The sequence below is a fragment of the Lissotriton helveticus genome, chromosome 4_1 (genome assembly GCF_964261635.1).
Source record: "Lissotriton helveticus chromosome 4_1, aLisHel1.1, whole genome shotgun sequence".
NCBI classification, from domain to species: domain Eukaryota; kingdom Metazoa; phylum Chordata; class Amphibia; order Caudata; family Salamandridae; genus Lissotriton; species Lissotriton helveticus.
The window spans coordinates 820761468-820780892 of NC_136063.1; the positions used below are offsets into that span (position 1 = coordinate 820761468).

Consider the following 19425-nt stretch of genomic DNA (forward strand, 5'->3'; position numbering starts at 1 on the left):
CCATGATAACGCTATACCATATACTCTTAAGTGCAATATAATCCTCGCGGGTATTGCTAACTTTGGTATAGCATTATCAAAACATGTCGAGTAAGGTGTCATACAAATTGGAATACTACCCCCTCGCCAGTTCTGGAGACGGGGGTAGCATTCCACCCTTTTAGAGGGACACGACATATATGTAACTGTGAACTCCGGTTAAAGTTAAGCAGAGCCTCAGCATCACACAATGGATGCTGCCACCACAGACACAAGTCTGACCTCCTGCTGCTGGGAGTCCTTCCAGCGAGGGAGGCCTGGACAAAGGGTTTCCTGCCTTGGGAGGTGCTAGCACCACCCCAGACAGGATTTTGTGTATTAGGTAGGACAGGCCCCAAAGGAATGAGACATGCCTGGGGCACACAAGGTGTCCCTGTGCATACACCGGTTCAAACCAGTTGCTGGGGCACTCCAGCCCCAGCTCTGGCGCGAAACCGGACAAGGATAGGGGGTGTAACCACCCCCCTTCCTGGTCCCACCCATAGGAGGGACCTAATCGTAGTACAGCCCCCTTTAGCAGGATAAAGGTAGGAGCTGGTCCCATTCCAAATTAGATTAATCCTGACTTGAAACTTTACAAGAAGAAACTCTGGACTTTGACGTTCGGCTCCACAGAAGACTGAAGAAATCTCCCTTGTGGGTAAGGAGTGTCCACCCTGCACCAGCAGGCACCATCAAGCGTCCAGCGGCTTCACTTTGTCGTCTTCCCTCGAGGATCCAGACTTCAGAGCCCGACGAGACCCGGATTCCCCGACCTCTCCGACCTCAACTCACATCTGCAGCACAGCTGAGATCCGTGGGTGCGACAAGACACGTGGGACCGGCCATCTTGGAGAAACTGCACTTCGCTTCCACCACGACTTCTGAGGTAACCTTGACAAAGTGCTTTGGGGATTGAGAAGCCCCAGCCCCGAGCACTCCTGAACCGAAGATCAGCCCTCCAGCATCCACGAGATCTGCGTGGGGCCCTTTTGCCTGTTTGCTGCTCGACGCGTTGTCTGGTCACTTGCCGGCTGGCTAGTGACCTCCTAGACGACGATCTTTGAAAACTACACTGCTGGTCTGGTTGCTCCAGACTGGCCCTTGCTTACTTCCAAAAGGGAAGTACACCGGACCCTCCTGGTCCGCACCAGACGCCTTTTTCCCTCACCGTGTGGGTTGCCTTTGCCAAAGCCTGTTGACGCCGAATCCGGAACCAACACCGCCGACAGCGAGAGCCTGCGTGGGACAGCTCGTGCCTCCATCCTGGTCGTCAAAGACACCTCCTGGTCCACGTGGCTGCAGAGTCAAGCGTCCACTCTTCACCTGATCGCGGCGACAGCATCTGGTTCCTTTCCAGTCACTGGCTAGTGACTTAAAACATTGTCCCCTCTGCTTTCAGGTCTACAGCATTCCTGATCCACCCTCGGATCACACCGGACATCTTCCTCCTGGTCGCCTGCAGCATCTTTTCTTTCAGACTCCATTGACTTCAACGCGGAAACCCGACACGACTTCACACCTGTGCACCCGCAGCCCGTGGGTGAGGTAACAAGAGCATTTCGGTGCTCAAGGGTAGATTGACTCTCCTAGTGTCCAGATTCACAGTCGTTTTACTCCTAACCAGTCAGGATTGTCCGTACTCACCTTTTTCTTGAACGGTACTGTCCAGAGACGTTGTTACGCATCTCGCGTGTGAGTTCACACTCTGCACACGCGTCCCGTGGGCCTCCTATTACTTACCTAAAGTTAGGGTAGTGTAGTCCCAGTGATCCTACAGCCTCTGGACAGCTCCAGTCCTTCTATCGATCTCCTTATACCATTTACTTAGTATATGGTTTGCCGTGCCCCTAGGGCACCATTGTAATTTTGTGCAACTTATCGTATTTTTCCTAAGAGATTGTCATGTGCTTAGCCCTCTGATCTCATAAAGAGTTCAGAGTTGTTGTTTTTTTAAAACATATATTGTTTATTTTCATAACAACCTGTGTGGTGTCCTTTCATCTGGTATTCAAGGGGTTATATGTGGTAAAACAGCTGGCTTCACATGCCAAAAGAGTTTAGCCTAAGACTGCTTTGTCCATGCTACCATTAGGATAGCTGGTCTATAAGGTTGACTTACAACCAATCACCATAAGGGTTGTTTGGACTGATACAAGGTGATCACTGGAACTAGTGAGCATCATATATCAGGCCAACTTCTCACATTGGTGTGCAGCGGTTGGGATTTGAGCTTGCTGTGGTTTTTACCAAATATAATCTTGAAATATCATTTGAAAGATCACATAAGGTACCATAGGTACATATAACAAGCTTGGAAATACTCTGAGTTCTACTGAACCAGCTGTTGTAGTAGAAATGGCCTACCATACCCTGACTACAACTCTTAGCAAGGGATCAGTAGGAAAACCCATAGTGTAGGTAAGTGCACCACTTACACCTCACTAGGAAGCATGTCTACCACAGGAGAGGCCTCAGTGACTCCCCTTGTGGTTAGTGACCCTCCACAGGTCCTTTCCAGATAAGCAGCCCTCAGCTTCCGGGAGATGAGACAATTGTGTACCTCCAGGAGACTGAAACAGGGTTCTAACCCTACCACTCCTTTTCTGTTAGGTCTCTTAGAGACATATGATGCCAGAAGGGCTGCTAACGCAGGCCCCTCTAATCCAGATGGAAGCATGCCCCCCATAGAAAGTGATCCAGGTGATCTAGACTCTAACCTCCCTGAAACAGAGAATGTAGATAGCAGGGAAGAAGGGGACTTATCTGAGGATGAGGCAGAAAATGGCCAACCTTTAGTCAGTAGACTTACCAGGGCCAACTTAGACCTACATGGGGAGGGAACTGGGAGAGCCCCAGTGCCATCCACTAGCAGGCCTAACTTTGGGGTCGGGAGAGATAGATCTCCTTCTAGGGACTCCAACAGATCTGTTCACTCCCATGCCTCTCATGCATCTGCTCAGAGGAGGATGACTTCCCCTCAGAGGAGAGAGCATGAGGCAAAGATGAAGGAAGTTAATCTGAGGATTCAAATGGAAGAACTTGCCCTTGCCAAGGAGAAACGTGCCTTTGCTAGAGAGCAACAGTTGAGTGGGTTAGCACCCACTGGTGGCAGCAATATCCCTAAGGATAGAGACAGGAGTGTTGATAATAGACACCTGAGTAAAATCGTGCCCTCCTATAAAACAGGAGATGATATCCACAAGTGGATAACTGCTCTGGAGAGGGCCTGCAAAGTACAGCAGGTACCCCAGAGTCAGTGGGCAGCTATATTGTGGCTCTCCTTTAAAAATTAAGGCAGAGATAAGCTCCTCACTGTTAAAGATGAGGATGCTAATGACTACCAAGTCCTGAAAACTGCACTGATTGATGGGTTTGGCTTAACAACTGAACAGTACAGGTTGATGTTCAGAGACACCCAGAAAACTCAGGCTCAGGAGTGGACTGATTTTGTAGATTGTGCTACTAAGGCTCTGGAGGGCTGGTTATTGGGAAGTAAAGTTACTGATTACACAGGATTGTACAATCTCATAATGAGAGAGCAAATCTTAAATAACTGTCAAAAACAGCTTTTGCACCAGCACCTGGTGGACTCTGATCTGATCTCTCCACAAGAATTGGGTAAGAGGGCAGACTAATGGGTCAGAACCAGGATTAGGCCTAAGAATCAGGGTGGTGACCAAATGAAAGAGACTACCAAGCTTCAAGAGTACGGTGGGGATAAATCTACAGAGAAGTCTTCCCTAGGGCCCCACAACTCCAGAAATGGGGGTGGGTCCCAAGACACTTCCTCTACCCAGAAGAAACCTTATTGCCATGCCTGCAAACAGGTAGGCCATTGGAAAACTGACAGCAGTTGCCCAAAGGCCAACAATAAGGAGAACATACCCCCAAGTAATACTCCCAAGCCCCCTGTTACTACTAGTAGTAATCCCCCAGGTGGTGGGAGTGCCCCCACGAATTTGGGTGGGTTTACTTTGGGAGTTCCTGGGGACTCTGGCCTAACCAGGTCCCCTAACTTAGATACTCTTGTCTGTGAAAATGGCATGGGGTTTGCCAACTTCACTGATTGTCCCAACATTTTGGACAAATACAGACAGGAGCCCCTACTCAATGGTCTGAAAGTTGAGGCCTATAGAGACACAGAGGCTAGCATCACCATGGTGACTGAGAATCTAGTCCCCTCAAGGCAACGTATACCTGGTGCCACATACCAGGTGACAAACATTGATGGAGTGCAGAAAAATCATCCCATAGCAGTGGTAAATCTCAGCTGGGGAGGTGTCACTGTCCCAAAGAGAGTGGCAGTGTCAGCAAACTTGCCTGTAGATTGTCTACTGGGGAATGATTTGGAAATCTCAGCCTGGGCTGAGGTGGAACAAGAAACCCATTCTAAAATGGTAAATCTTCCTGAACAGGTTAGGAGGGCTGTGCCAGTCTCAGCCCAATCTCAAACAGATTCCTTTCCTGAAAAGGTTAGCAGGATGTGATGGTAACAGCCCATACCCAAACTGAGTCCCTTCCTGAAAAGGTTGGTGGGGCTGTGATGGCCACAGCCCAAACTCAAACTGATTCCTGTGTTGTGAAGCCTGAAACTATGGATCACTCCACACAAACAGAGAGCATTGAGGAGGAAGAGAAATCTCCCTCCCACCAGACATTAGGAAAGTATCAGCCTCCTCAGGTAACTGATCTTACCCCCTGTGAAGAAACTGCCCCAGAGGTAGTCAGGCCTAGCCTGGCAGAGCCCCTGATGTCAGTGGACCCTTCCAAGGTGGGACCCAGTCTGGAGCAGGTAACCTGCCCCTCTCTATCCTGCCTCAGTCAGCCCAGGGCTACAGAGGTCAAGGAGGCCAGTGAGCTCCAAAGGCCCCCCTGTCCAATAAAACAACCCCATCAGCAGATTAGGGACACCAAAGCTAGCAGCCCTAGCAAGGTGAAAAAGTTAGAAACTCCTGAGGGATCCCCCTTAAACTTAATTAGGGACCTCCCCCAGATGGACTCTGTTGGGCACAGCCAAACTTGGGACCTAAGGGCCCCAGACCTGACCTGTCCCTCCAGTAAGCCAAACAGAGGGACCCAGCCTCCAGCTTTAGGTAGCCAGAGGTTGACCCTGAGAGCCCAACACAACTCAGTCGTGGAAAGAAAGGCATATATGGTGGATGGTGATTGGAGGAAGTTGAGCCCAACAGTAGTGGAGCCTCACTTCAGTACTCCATCTCAGCACCAGCCTTTTACTTTGCCAAAACACACCACAGGTAGAGATTCCCTATGGTGGAGACCCTCAGATACCCTTAGGGTGAGGGATTGCTTAGTGGACCATGAGATAGATGGTAACCATGCCAGTGCTGGTACTTCCTTATATGACCACTTAGGCAATATAGGCTTACCTGGTCAAGGATAGCCTTATCTCCTTTCGTTTGGGGGGGGATTATGTAGGAAGGTGGATATCTGACTATGGTTACCCCCAACTTTTTGCCTAGTGTTTTGCTGGTTTTTTACTTAGTTGGCCTGGGATCCTGCTATTCAGGACCCCAGGCTTCCTGCTCTCTCTGTTAAAATGGACTCCATGTACCTTAGGTACATATCTAATTGGATACTGGGTCACCTTATCAGTCCCTGTACAGTGTACCTTAGGTACCCAGGGCATAGGTGTACCCAGGGCCTACCAGGGGCTGCAGCATGTATTTTGCCACCCCTGGCTGGCCATCCAAACTGACACAACTGGCTGCTAAGACAGCTGGGGCAAGGTGGTGTAATCACCCTTTGCTGTAGATATAGTATACCTATATCTAACCCCAAAATGGACACATATACTCCTATACGTCACTCCTATGGCAGGCCTAATCAATCCTGAAGGCAGAGTGCTTGGAATTATGTGAGATGGTGCTCTAGCATGAGCTGAGCCTGTCTACAGCTTTCGGAACCAAGTCCTTTAGCTGTTTCCATGATAACGCTATACCATATACTCTTAAGTGCATTATAATCCTCGCGGTTATTGCTAACGTTGGTATAGCATTATCAAAACATGTAGAGTAAGGTGTCATACGAATTGGAATACTACTCCCTCGCCAGTTCTGGCGACGGGGGTAGCATTCCACCCTTTTAGAGGGACACGACATGTATGTAACTGTGAACCCCGGTTAAAGTTAAGCAGAGCCTCAGCATCACAAAATGGATGCTGCCACCACAGATACAAGTCTGACCTCTTGCTGCTGGGAGTCCTTCCAGCGAGGGAGGCCTGGACAAAGGGTTTCCTGCCTTGGGAGGTGCAGGCACCACCCCAGACAGGATTTTGTGTATTAGGTAGGACAGGCCCGAAAGGAATGAGACATGCCTGGGGCACACAAGGTGTCCCTGTGCATACACCGGTTCAAACCAGTTGCTGGGGCACTCCAGCCCCAGCTCTGACGCGAAACTGGACAAAGGATAGGGGGTGTAACCACCCCCTTCCTGGTCCCACCCATAGGAGGGACCTAGTCGTAGTACAGCCCCCTTTAGCAGGATAAAGGTAGGAGCTGGTCCCATTCCAAATTAGATTAATCCTGACTTGAAACTTTACAAGAAAAAACTCTGGACTTCGACGTTCTGCTCCACAGAAGACTGAAGAAATCTCCCTTGTGGGCAAGGAGTGTCCACCCTGCACCAGCAGGCACCATCAAGCGTCCAGCGGCTTCACTTTGTCGTCTTCCCTCGAGGATCCAGACTTCAGAGCCCGACGAGACCCGGATTCCCAGCCCTCTCCGACCTCCACTAACATTTGCAGCACAGCTGAGATCGGTGGGTGCGACGAGACCCGTGGGACCGGCCATCTTGGAGAAACTGCACTTCGCTTCCAGCACGACTTCTGAGGTAACCTCGACAAAGTGCTTTGGGGATTGAGAAGCCCCAGCCCGAGCAGCTCCTGCACCGAAGATCAGCCCTCCAGCATCCACGAGATCTGCCTGGGGCCCTTCTACCTGTTTGCTGCTCGACGCGTTGTCTGGTCACTTGCCGGCTGGCTAGTGACCTCCAAGACGACGATCTTTGAAAACTACACCGCTGGTCTGGTTGCTCCAGACTGGCCCTTGCTTCCTTCCAAAAGGGAAGTACCCCGGACCCTCCTGGTCCGCACCAGACGCCTTTTTCCCTCACCGCGTGGGTTGCCTTTGCCAAGGCCTGTTGACGCCGAATCCAGAACCAACACCGCCGACAGCGAGAGCCTGCGTGGGACAGCTCGTGCCTCCATCCTGGTCGTCAAAGACACCTCCTGGTCCACGTGGCTGCAGAGTCAAGCGTCCACTCTTCACCTGATCGTGACAACAGCATCTGGTTCCTTCCTGGTTCCACTCCAGTCACTGGCTAGTGACTTTGAACATTGTCCCCTCTGCTTTCAGGTCTACAGCATTCCTGATCCACCCTCGGATCACACCGGACATCTTCCTCCTGGTCGCCTGCAGCATCTTTTCTTTCAGGCTCCATTGACTTCAACGCGGAAACCCGACACGACTTCGCACCTATGCACCCGCAGCCCGTGGGTGAGGTAACAACAGCATTTCGGTGCTCAAGGGTAGATTGACTCTCTTAGTGTCCTATTACTTACCTAAAGTTAGGGTAGTGTAGTCCCAGCGATCCTACAGCCTCTGGACAGCTCCATTCCTTCTATCGATCTCCTTATACCATTTACTTCGTATACGGTTTGCCGTGCCCCTAGGGCACCATTGTAATTTTGTGCAACTTATCGTATTTTTCCTAAGAGATTGTCATGTGCTTAGCCCTCTGATCTCATAAAGAGTTCAGAGGTGTTTGTTATTAATAAATATATTGTTTATTTTCATAACAACCTGTGTAGTGTCCTTTCATCTGGTATTCAAGGGGTTATATGTGGTAAAACAGCTGGCTTCACATGCCAAAAGAGTTTAGCCTAAGACTGCTTTGTCCATGCTACCATTAGGATAGCTGGTCTATAAGGTTGACTTACAACCAATCACCATAGGGTTGTTTGAACTGATACAAGGTGATCACTAGAACTAGTGAGCATCATATATCAGGCCAACTTCTCACATGGCGCAAGGCCTCTTTCGGCGATGGGGAGAGCCTTCGTTAGATCTATTCGCCACCTAAGAGAACGCGCAATGTCATCAGTTCTGCGCGTTGGAATTTCCAAGGCGGCACTCGCTCTGAGACGCTTTTCATCGCGAGTGGAGCTGCGGTCTGTTGTACGCCTTTCCGCCTATACCACTTCTGCCCAGAGTGCCAAAGAAGATCAGGCGCGACTGGGCCCAAGTCATCCTTGTGGCTCCGGACTGGGAACGAAGATACTGGTATCCAGAGCTACTCAGCATGTCAGTCGATCCCCCGATTCGTATGCCTCTTCGGGAGGACCTTCTGCCGCAGCAGCAGGGGACGGTCCTCCACCCGAACCTGTCCAGTCTCCACCTACATACGTGGAGATTGAGCGGCGACAGTTGAGGCCATTTGACTTGCCTCCTGAAGTCTGTGATGTGATTCTCGCAGCCAGGCGTCCCTCCACAAAATCGGTATATGCCTGCAGGTGGAACAAATTTGTGGCATGGTGCACAGCAAAGGCTGTGGATCCACTCTCTGCCCCCCTTTCAGAGGTTCTCCTCTTTCTTCTTTCTCTTTCCCAGCAGGGCTCTGCTCTGGGCACTATGCTTCCTCCTGTTCCTTTCGTGATGCCTCAGTGGGACTTGAACCTTGTTCTAACCTATCTGATGTGCTCTCCTTTCGAGCCACTTCACAATTGCCCTCTTCGTCTTCTAACTCTTAAGACTGCATTCCTGCTTGCCATCACCTCTTCCAGGAGAGTGAGTGAGCTCCAGGCTCTATCGTCTAAGCCTCCTTTCCTCTCTGTCCATCCGGACAAAGTTGTCTTGAGAACTCGTCCATCTTTTCCTGCCCAAGGTGGCTACAGCCTTTCATATTGATTTCATATTCATATTGGGCAGTCCATCACCTTGCCCACCTTCTTTCCGCCTCTGCATCCCTCGAAAGAGGAAGAGAGGCTCCACCGTCTGGACCCAAATCGTGCGCTCTCGTTCTATCTAGACCGCATACGCCAGTCCCGGGTGGACGACCAGCTCTTTGTTACGTGGACGCTAAGAAGGGACGGGCGGTGCACAAGCGGACCATCTCTCGGTGGGTCGTGCTGTGCATCAAGGTCTGCTACTCCTTGGCGAAAAAGGAGCCTCCTGTTGGGCTGAGGGCCCATTCCACTCGGGCTACGACGGCTACTACTGCCCTGGGCCGGGGAGTCCCCTTGCAGGACATCTGTCAGGCAGCTACGTGGGCCTCGCTGCACACGTTTGCTAGACACTACTGCCTGGACAGCCAAGTCCGAAGAGATGGCTTTTTCGGCCGTTCCGTTCTCTGGGACTTTCTGGTGTGATCTTGGTTCGCAGACCCACCACTGGGGTTGGTATTGCGGGGGTATCTATTCTAAGGTAAGGAATCCAACACTAACTTGTTTCTTTCAAATGCACAAGTTACTTGACTTCGGTAACGATATATCTGTAAGAAACAGTAGTTAGTGTTAGACTCCTTACCGCCCCACCCATCCTCCCCGTTCTGCGAACCAATATCTAGAGTTAAGGTAGTTCCCTTTGAGGGCCCTAGTTTTATGGCACCATTGGCAGAAAGCTATGTACAAGAACTGACGTCAGCGCGCGAGGGCGGCATCTAAGTACTCCGACGTCATCCCGGCGACCACGACGCCGACGACGGACACGGAGCCGCCGAAGATGCCTACCGAAGAGCAGGGGTACTGCTACGCGAAACTTTCCAGATCCAGTCTGACGCCTGGGGATATTCTAAGGTAAGGAATCGAACACTAACTACTGTTTCTTACAGATATATCGTTACCGATGGTAAGTAACTTGTGCATCTGGAGGCTAGGCTTGTTTAAGAAGGCAGGGAACCATGGGCAGCTTCCCATTTTTTGTCATTCTGGCATTGGTGGTTCTGTCAGTTCCATGTAACTGCCTAAGACCTGCAGCTGTAAATGTTTATGATGAGTGCAGTTTACAGGGAAGGCAGCAAGAAGATGGAGGAATATGAACAAGACTTCCATGGTGCTTTAGGATGCAGGTTATTGCTGGGCTGTGCTGCTGCCCACAAAAGCTACCAGCCCAGCCGGGTTTTAATCGGTGCGAAATCACAGACAGTATATCCAGCTTATCTGAAAGAGACTATTAGTTATAGAGTCCTTACCTTAGAATTACCCCAGTCGTTAGACTGGACCTGGATAATTTTTTCTTAGCAGTACCCCTGCGCGTTGGTAAGTGGTGTTGGTCGACGCTGTGTTTGTCGCTGGCGTCGTGATCGCTGGGATGACATTGCGATATCTACTTAGAAGCCACAAGTGCGCGCTGATGTCAGTTCTTCCTTTTCCCCCCGCCAGCCAGCGACGATCCGAAGAGAGCGGTACCCTTAACTCTATATCTGCTTTTGTCGACATCTTTTTTGAGTCGTTTGACTCCTGTTGCACGTAGAGATGTTCCATCGTTGGATCCGCTTCAAACCTTGTGACTCCTGTCACAAGTTGATGTCAGTCACGGACCCGCACCTCGTGTGCCTCTGGTGCCTGGGGCGTGACCATAACTCAAAGTCGTGCTCAGACTGTCGGGCCATGAACCCGAAGTCTTTGCGGGAGTGGTCCCAAAAAATTCTGGGGGCTCAGCAGTTAGCTCCTCGCTACTCAAGGTCCCTGTCCAGAGGGAGGTCGCGGGATCGGTCGCGGAGTCACCACCATCATTCCTCCACGAAGTCTTCGTCATCGGGTAAGTCTAAGCACAGGAAGAAGGCGAAGAAGCGCCGTCGCTGGCACACTTTCATGCCCTGCAGACCTGGCTGGGGGCTCTAGGCCTAAGATGCCAGCGGCTCCGGAGCCGCAGGGCCCCCAGGGATCCAGGCCTGTGTCTGGATTGGTGCCGCTCGACCTCACAACACCTCCCCCAGCACTCATTCCTCTTACAACGCCTCTCCCACCTTCGATGCTGGTTGTGTCCCCGGCCGGAGTCGACCATAGCCTCCCTCTTGACTTGGACACGGAGCCAGACCGGCACCAACTGGTACTTTTGTACCACGGTTCTACCCTGGCATTCCTTATCGTCCTGAGCGGCAGCCCGAGGAGGGTGAGGAGGACTGGGAGGGGTCTGTTGACCCTCTGGTAGATCAGCTTGAAGAGCCGTACTGGAGGGAGGAGTTGGGTGAAGCCAGTGGTCTGGATACCTCCCCAAACCTTAGTATGCTTTCTCCCCCTACCGTGGCACAGAGGAGGTAGCCTCCTACGCTGTGGGGTCGCGTAGCTTGAGCTTCCTGCGGCGGCAGTAAGGACTAACCTCCTGGCTTCAGCCGGCAGTGGCCTCGTCGGAGCCCCTGCTGCAGTTCAATGATGCCCTCACAGACATCCTTCTGGGCACTTGGTCCAAGCCCAGCACAGGGGCTCCTGTGGATCGGATGATTTCCCGACGACATCACCTGATCCGGGCGACCCGATTTTCCACTCCCAAAAACCCTACTCCCGAGAGCTTGGTGGTCTAAGCCTCAACATCCAAAGGCGTGTTCCCTACTGCTCCCCCAGATAGGGAATCTAAGAAGCTGGACCATCTTGAGAAGATGTTTTCTTCCGCCAGCTTAGGACTGCGGTCGGTGAACACTGCATGTCTCTTGGTATGTTACACCCACCCTGTGTGGAACACGCTTGCGCAAGTGCTGCCACAGTACCCGGAGGAGGCCCGGGTCATACTCTCCTGTGCGGTTGCAGAGGGTAGATACGCAGCAATGTTCGCCATTTGATATGGCCTGGATACCGCCAATCGCTGGGTAGAACGGTTTCTACGTCAGTAGCCCTGAGGTGCTACGCCTGGCTGAGGTCCACTGGCTTCTCTGGGGATGTCCAATCAACCCTTTTGGACTTGCCCTTTGATGGCCGTCACCTGTTTGGCGACAAGGCTGACAAGGACTCTAGAGCTACGGCCAGATCCTTGGACCTCACTGCCACCTCTCGCCCTGTTTAGTCTGCCTTTCACGGCTGTGGAAGTGGTGCCCCACCACGTTCCACCCAGGGCCACATGCCGGCGCAAGCTACCCAGCCTCTGCGCTGCCAGGCAGGATCCGCCATCACCTCCCCCACTGGCACAACATCATGTCGGACAGGTGGGTTTTGCAGATAGTCCGAAGGACCTACTCCCTCCCCTTCAAGACTACCCCTCCCTCCATGCCACCAACACTCCATTGCATGTCTGAGGATCTCTTGGCCCTTCTCCATCAGGATGTTACGGCTCCCTTGGCCAAAGGAGCTATCGAGCGAGTCCCTGTCCCAGAAGTAGGTCATGGTTGTTACTCCCAGTACTTCCTGGTATCCAAGAAGGGCAAAGGCCTGCGTCCTATCTTGGCTCTCAGGGACGTCCACCGCTTCCTCCAGAAGGAGAAGTTCTATATGTTGACATTAGCTCAGGTCCTGTCTGCCCCCGACAATGGAGACTGGATGGTAGTATTGAACTTGCAGTACGCTTAACTTTCACATGTCAGCCAACAGGCGTTACCTATGGTTCACAGTAGGCCACGAGCCTTTTCAGTTTACCGTGCTCCCCTTTGGCCTTACCAGCGCCTCTCGACTGTTCACGTAAGTGATGGCGGTGGTCGCAACTCATCTACGCAGATCAGAGGTTCCAATCTTCCCCTTTCTCAACGACGATTTCTTAAGGGCATTACTCACCTGTTTCCTCCTATTCCTTTCGTAATGTCCCAGTGGGACTTGAATCTGGTCTTAACTTACCCTATGTGTGCTCCTTTAGAGCCACTACATAATTGTCCTCTCAGACTCTTGACCTTAAAAACTGCTTTTCTGTCATCACCTCTGCTCGGAAGGTGTTTGAGCTTCAGGCTCTATCTTCTAAACCTCCTTTCCTTGCTGTCCATCCAGACAAGGTTGTCCTTCGAACTAGACCTTATTTTCTTCCCAAAGTGGTTACCACTTTCCACATAGGACAGACCATCACTTTGCCCACCTTCTCCCCACCCCCCGCATCCTTCCAAGGAGGATGAGAGACTCCACCATCTGGATCCAAAACGTGCGTTATCATTTTATTTTGATCGCACAAAACAATTCCAGTTAGTCGATCAACTCTTTGTTAGCTATGTGGGCCCAAAAAAGGTCGGGCCGTGCAAAAACTGACCATCTCTCGATGGGTCGTCCTTTGCATTAAGATCTGTTACTTCTTGGTGAAAAAGGAGCCTCCGGTAGAACTGTGCACCCATTCCACTAGGGCGACGGCAGCCACTACTGCTTTGGGACCTGGAGTCCCCCTCAGTGACATCTGCTAGGCAGCTACGTGGGCATCACTGCACACGTTCACTAAACATTACTGCCTGGACAGCCAAGTCCGGAGACTGCTTCTTTGGCCGTTCAGTTCTCCAGGACTGTCTGGTGTGAACTTAGTTCGCAGACCCAACCCCCGGGGTTGGTATTGCTGGGTTATCTATTCTAAGGTAAGGAATCTATAACTTTCACAAAAGATGAGCACTGCACCCTTCAAATATTCAACATCTTATTTAAGTATTCTGGTTAATAATTATATTGCATTCAATTCAACAATAGTTAAGCGTTTTCCCAAGAAAAAGTGAAAGGAGGCTCTTCAGTTGAGATCAATTCTTTATTCAATTTTCTGTTTAAAATGGATAGCCAACGTGTTTCGTCCGTTACCGGACTTCCTCAGGGCTTCATTGGCATCATAACAGTCGTAATTTGATTCTTTAAATACTGGTAACCCTCAATCAATTTCAGAATTAGTGATGAAAAAATTCCAAAGAAAAGAAATGATTCAAGTTCGGTCTCTTTGGCAAAATGTAAAGCCGCAAGTAAGCACGATCCGTCAGATGAACAAGTTACTTACCTTAGGTAACGATATAGCTGTAATATCTGTAATAGACATATATTAGTTATAGATTCCTTTCCGCCCCACCCATCCTTCCCTTTCTGCGAACTGACTTCTAGAGTAAGAGACACCCTTTCAGGGACTGAGTTTTGTGCACCAGTGGTCAATGTCTTGCATGGCTCCGTGCTCCTGACGTGGAATGCCATGTAAAAGAACTGACGTCAGCGCACAGGGGCGGCGTCTAAGTAGATACCGAGACGTCATCCCGGCGATCACACTGCCGACGTCAAACGCTCAGATGACCGACAGCACTTACTGATGCGCAGGGGTACTGCTATGAAAAAAATTCTCCGGATCCAGTCTGACGCCTGGGGGTAATTCTAAGGTAAGGAATCTAATATATATATATCTCCTATAGATACATCATTACCGAAGGTAAGTAACTTGTTTTTCTGGACCCAAAAGTGCAAGGCCAGGTTTTGGCAGACCTGGACATTTGGATGCAGAAATACCATCCCAATTGGAATCAAACTGAGTGGTTTCTCCCAGGTGATACTGCTCTGCTTGATTCATAATCAGGCCCAAGTGTCCACCTCTGTTGTGGAGCGGATTACAGAGTGATTGTGAGAACTTGTTCAGTATTTCCAGGGCAAACAGTATTTAATAGGCTCAATTTGTAAACATGAGAGACTATTAAACACTACTATCGTGCAGCTTTATTTTAGTGTTGAACCCAAATTAAGCACCAGATTCTCCCCTTTAGTACTTGACCTTCAAGTTAGAGGAGTTGATCGGTCCAATGCTTATTTAGGGAGGTGGTGTTGGGTTGAAACTTCAAACATAGTAAGTAGTATGAATAAATAAATCATTGTCCAGCCAGGACTTTTGCATTTAAGAAAAAATCATTTTACTTCTAACACAATTGAAGACTAAATAGAAAACTGACTGGAAAATATATGGGTAGCCTCTCGTGATGGTTGCTATCACTGTACGATAGAGCCAGCACGTAGTTTCTTGGCTGTTCCCTGATGGTCAGGAGTTATAGCAAAATAAAACCTATGCAAGATGAGATTCATCTGCCCTTTCTGCTGGGAACTTCGATATGTCTCTCACCATGCCCTTCTGTACTTCCATGCACCTATCCGTAAAGTTTTTTTTAGATTGAATCCAATAGATCAAGAATTTAGTTCTAAATTTCCCAGTTCTCCCACAATACTGCACACTTGCACTGCATTTTGCTGTGTTAGTTTGTAGTGGCTCAGCCTTCTTCGGCCGGCTTAGATTGTGGCATGCATGACTGTAGGTGGTGTGTGTCTTGCACGGCCCATCCAGAACAGAAGCACTTAGCAACCTCACCCTGGTCAATGTTTCAGCTGTCTCTGGCCTAGCCTCTGGTGGGAAGGCTCATGCTAGCGTAGATTGACGGTGCATACACTGAAAAGATGTAGTCTATGCTCTACCTGTACTAACTGTGAGCAGAAAAGCTCTCACTCGTAGTTTTTCTGCAGGCCCAAATACAAGCCACACAGAGGTTCATAGAACTGCTAAGTGCAGTATGCAATCTCAGTGTAGGATCTTTTGCTTATGGTAATCAGACCTTTCCCTTCCAACAGTGATGGTTAAAATGTTAACCTTGACATATAATTTATCAGCAACATCTTAAACTTACTGTCATCTTGCGTTTCTAAAATCCAGGTTTGTCTCAACCACAGTGTGAAAAACAGGCTCCATGTTATAGCTGTCACTATATGCACTAGTTCTAAAACAAAAACATGTTGTAAAATGGTATCATATACTGTGTGCCTAGTATTGTGACAAGAAATATCTCCAGTGTTTTGTATGACATAGAAACTCTTTACACAATTTGACTTTTCTTCTTTTGGCATTTGTCTGAACCTGTAAATAAATGCTTGTTTTTCATCAGACCCTTACCTCACATAAGGAATGGGAGAAGTGTTTTCAAACCTACTGGGAATCCTGTATATGCTAGAGATCTACTCGTGTTTCCAGAGCATATGGAAGAGTGTCAAATAGGTAGGAGTTAGAAGTAAATGAGCATGTTTTTTTTTGCTCCGCTGTACTCAAATGGTATTTCTTTTCTATAGCAGCAATTGTTTTGTTCTAAATTGAAACCCATGAAGTATGTATTTCTGATGGATACCTCTGCCTGTGGATTCCTCACCTTTTGAATTACCCCTTGCGCAGCATCACACAGCAACTTTTCTCCATAGCTCTCCCACATCGACGAGGACGTCACAATGGAACAGCTCCACTATCGACCCTGTGTGACATCACTGGAGCCATAAGAAGACCTTGCCAGCTTGCTGACGTGAGTTCCCTTTTTCCCGCACCGTCTCGCGTAACAGTTTTTCCGGGACTCTCCCTTTCTTAGGAGTTTAACATTGTTTCAGGTTCTTCTGTAATTGTACCAGTGCGATAACTGCTCAGAAAAAGTCTGGGTTTAAACCTTGTAAGGAATGCTGGGTCATATGTCCATCACAGACCCCCCCCCCCCCCATGATGAATGTCTTTGGTGCCTTTCGTCTGACCACGATGTCGAAGGATGTTCTTTGTGTCGGCGTATTAATCGGAAGGCCCTCAAAGAGAGGGAAGCTAAATTGTTTATGGCCAGGGCAAAGAAGCAGAAGAGACGACGAAGAAGGACCGGATCGAAGTCCAAGTCACCGGCTGCGCACACCTCGAAGTTGTCAAGGAAGCACAAGAAGAAGCGCCGTCATGGCTCCAGGCGCCGTTCTTCTAAGGACAAGTCGCCGAAGTCGGGGTCCCCAGCTCCACGGCATCACAGAAAGGATGAAGTCTCACCTTTGCCCCAGGTGACTCCGGTTCATCCACCGACTCCGAGGTGCTCTCCGACGCCCAGGGAAGTGGAGCCTTCACCTCCGACCACTCCGCCCCCGGTATCTCCGGCTCCACAGCCAGATCCATCTTTGTAACATCATGCGGTTCCGGGGGAGCAGTCTTTACTGGATATGTACCCACCCTTTCCAGGTACGGATCCTAAGCATTTCTTAAATGCGGTGTATGGCATGTTTGCCAGGGCGGCTAATCCTTCTTGTGCACTGTTGGCCCCATGGGACCACTTTCTTTTAACATTGACTTACCACCTCATTATGCCCAGGTACCTTTTATGCCGATAATGCCGATGACCCTGAGTTGGCCTCTCCCGACGCCGAGGTTCTCGACGCCGATACAATCCCAGGAGGGAGGGATGGAATATTCTCAGACACCATCGGGCTCCGGTCTGGCGCCGTCTCGACTTCATGCAGCGCCCCGGACCATCCCTGAAGGGTCTCCATTGATGGTTCTTCCGAAGTCACTGGCGCCGTGTCTGTAGCCGCCAACGGCGATTCCCAAGATAAGATCAAGAAGGGAGGCACAGAGGCTTCAGGAGGAGGAAGAAATCCAAGAGCAACCGGAAGAGGCCGAGGAAGGGGGAATTTGTGGAACCCATGCATAAGTTTGAAGGGCTTCAGGAAGCTGATGGGCTAGAAACTTCGCCAGAGTGCGAACTCTCTTCTCCACAGAGTCTTCCTTCACAGGAGGTCTCTTCCTACCACTCGATCATCAGGAAGGCGGCTGATCTTCTGAACTTGCAGTTGCCCTCTGCGGAGATTAAATCAAACATCTTGACAGAGGTTCTTCACCCTCCTTCATCTGTGACAGAGCCTCTGCTCCCATTTAAGGAGGCTTGAACGGCGCCCATATTTGTGGTATGGCAAAAACCTATGTCCGCCCCTGCTGTGTCCAGATCGGTTGCAAGGCAGTACAAAGTTGCGCTAGGGGATCCAGCTTTTTTTATCTATACATCCATCTCCTGAGAGCTTGGTGGCTCAGGTGTCATGTTAGTCTAAACAATCTTCTGGCTCTTTTCCGTCCACACCTGGAGATAGGGATTCAAAAAAGGTGGACCTATTAGCGAAGAAGGTATTCTTATCTGCCAGTATGGCTTTAAAATCATTGAATGTAGCATGCCTATTGGGTCTCTACTTTCATGCATTGATGAATTGGACTAGGGAGGTGATCCCTAAACTTCCAGAGGGTTTCCAGGGCTACTTTGCGGAGGTTCTGTCGGACACTCAAGCTGCGACCAGTCAAGGTTTTCGGTCTGGGCTTGAGTGATGGGTTCCTCAGTGGCGACTAGGAAGCACACCTGGCTAAGAGGGTCTGGTTTTTCTTCTGATGTGCAGGCCACCCTTTTGGATTTACCCTTTGATGGCTCTTGACTTTTCTGAACCAAAGCGGACTCAGCGATATAGCGCTTTAAGGACAGAAGAGCCATTGCTAGCTCACTAGGTCTGTAGTCTCAACCTAGAGGCTTTGGTTACAGAGGATTTCAGGGCTTTAGCAAGGCTACTCCATTTTGGGCCCGGCAGCAGCAACAACAACAGCAGGCGAACCCGCTGTATCGATCATACAGAGGGAAGGGCAGAGGTCGCCTGCAAGGCTCAACTCTCCAACAAGTCTCCTCTTCTCCTGTTCCTCCAACTGTTTCCAGAGGAATGCAGCTCAAGATACCCATCTTAGAGCATGTAGGTCCTGTGGGAGGTCGGGTATCCCATTTTCTATGGAATTGGAGGTCTGTTCCATCACATCTCTGGGTTTTGGATCCCGTAGAAAATGGATAAGCCCTTCCTTTCCTGGAGTTTCCCCCTCCTTTCCCCCTCGCCAGGGTTGGTGTTTGGAGGACCATCAATTGCTCCTGCAACAGAGGTTTCTATCTTTGCTGCAGAAAGGTGTGATAGTTCGTTCCAGAGGAGGAAAGGAATCAGGAATGCTACTCCCGGTATTTCCTGATCCCCTAAAAGGACCTGCGTTTGAGAGCGATCCTAGGCCTCAGGATCTTGAATTTTTAGCTCAAGCAAGAAAAGTTCAAGATGTTGACCCTAGCTCAGATTCTACTAGTGTCGATCGATTTGCAGGATGCATATTTTCACATTCCCTTGCTGAAGTTACATCAGAAGTATCTCCGTTTGGCGGTGGGATCTCAACATTACCAGTTTGCGGTCCTTCCGTTCGGTCTTACGTCTGCACCACGGGTCTTCTCAAAGGTGATGGTGGGGGTGGCAGCACATTTCAGAAGGTCAGGGATCCCTGTTTTCCCCTATCTAGATGACAGGCTGCTCAAAGCAAAGTCGCCAGAAATGGTGCGGCATCATCTGCAAGTAACAACACAGCGGTTGTTCAACTTGGATTTTTTGACAAATGTTACCAAATCTCACCTGGTACCCTCTCAGCGCAACCTGTTCATAGGGGCAGTACTGGACACTACTGTGAGTTGTGCTTTCCTGCCTCCTCAGAGGATTCTAGACATCCAGACTATGATTCAATGTTTCAAGATGTAGCAGCTGTTCCAGTCCTGAAGGTCTTACACCTGCTCGGTCTGTTCTCTTCTTGCATACTGTTGGTCAACCATTCACGCTGGCACATGATGGCACTCCATCATGTGCCTGCTCTTGAAAAATATTTCCTCACACACTCACAAAGGGAAAGCGGTCCTCTGGGGACCTCT

General features: G+C 49.9%; 1 protein-coding gene across 1 annotated transcript in view; it reads left to right on the plus strand.

Moving 5' to 3' along the window:
- The window catches only part of SMCHD1 (structural maintenance of chromosomes flexible hinge domain containing 1), a 2317253-nt gene that overhangs the window by 1898062 nt on the left and 399766 nt on the right, over positions 1-19425 (plus strand). Inside the window, exon 43 of the mRNA XM_078687460.1 lies at positions 15820-15929. Within this exon, the coding sequence (XP_078543586.1) occupies positions 15820-15929 (110 nt within the window). The remainder of the gene's footprint in view (positions 1-15819; positions 15930-19425) is intronic.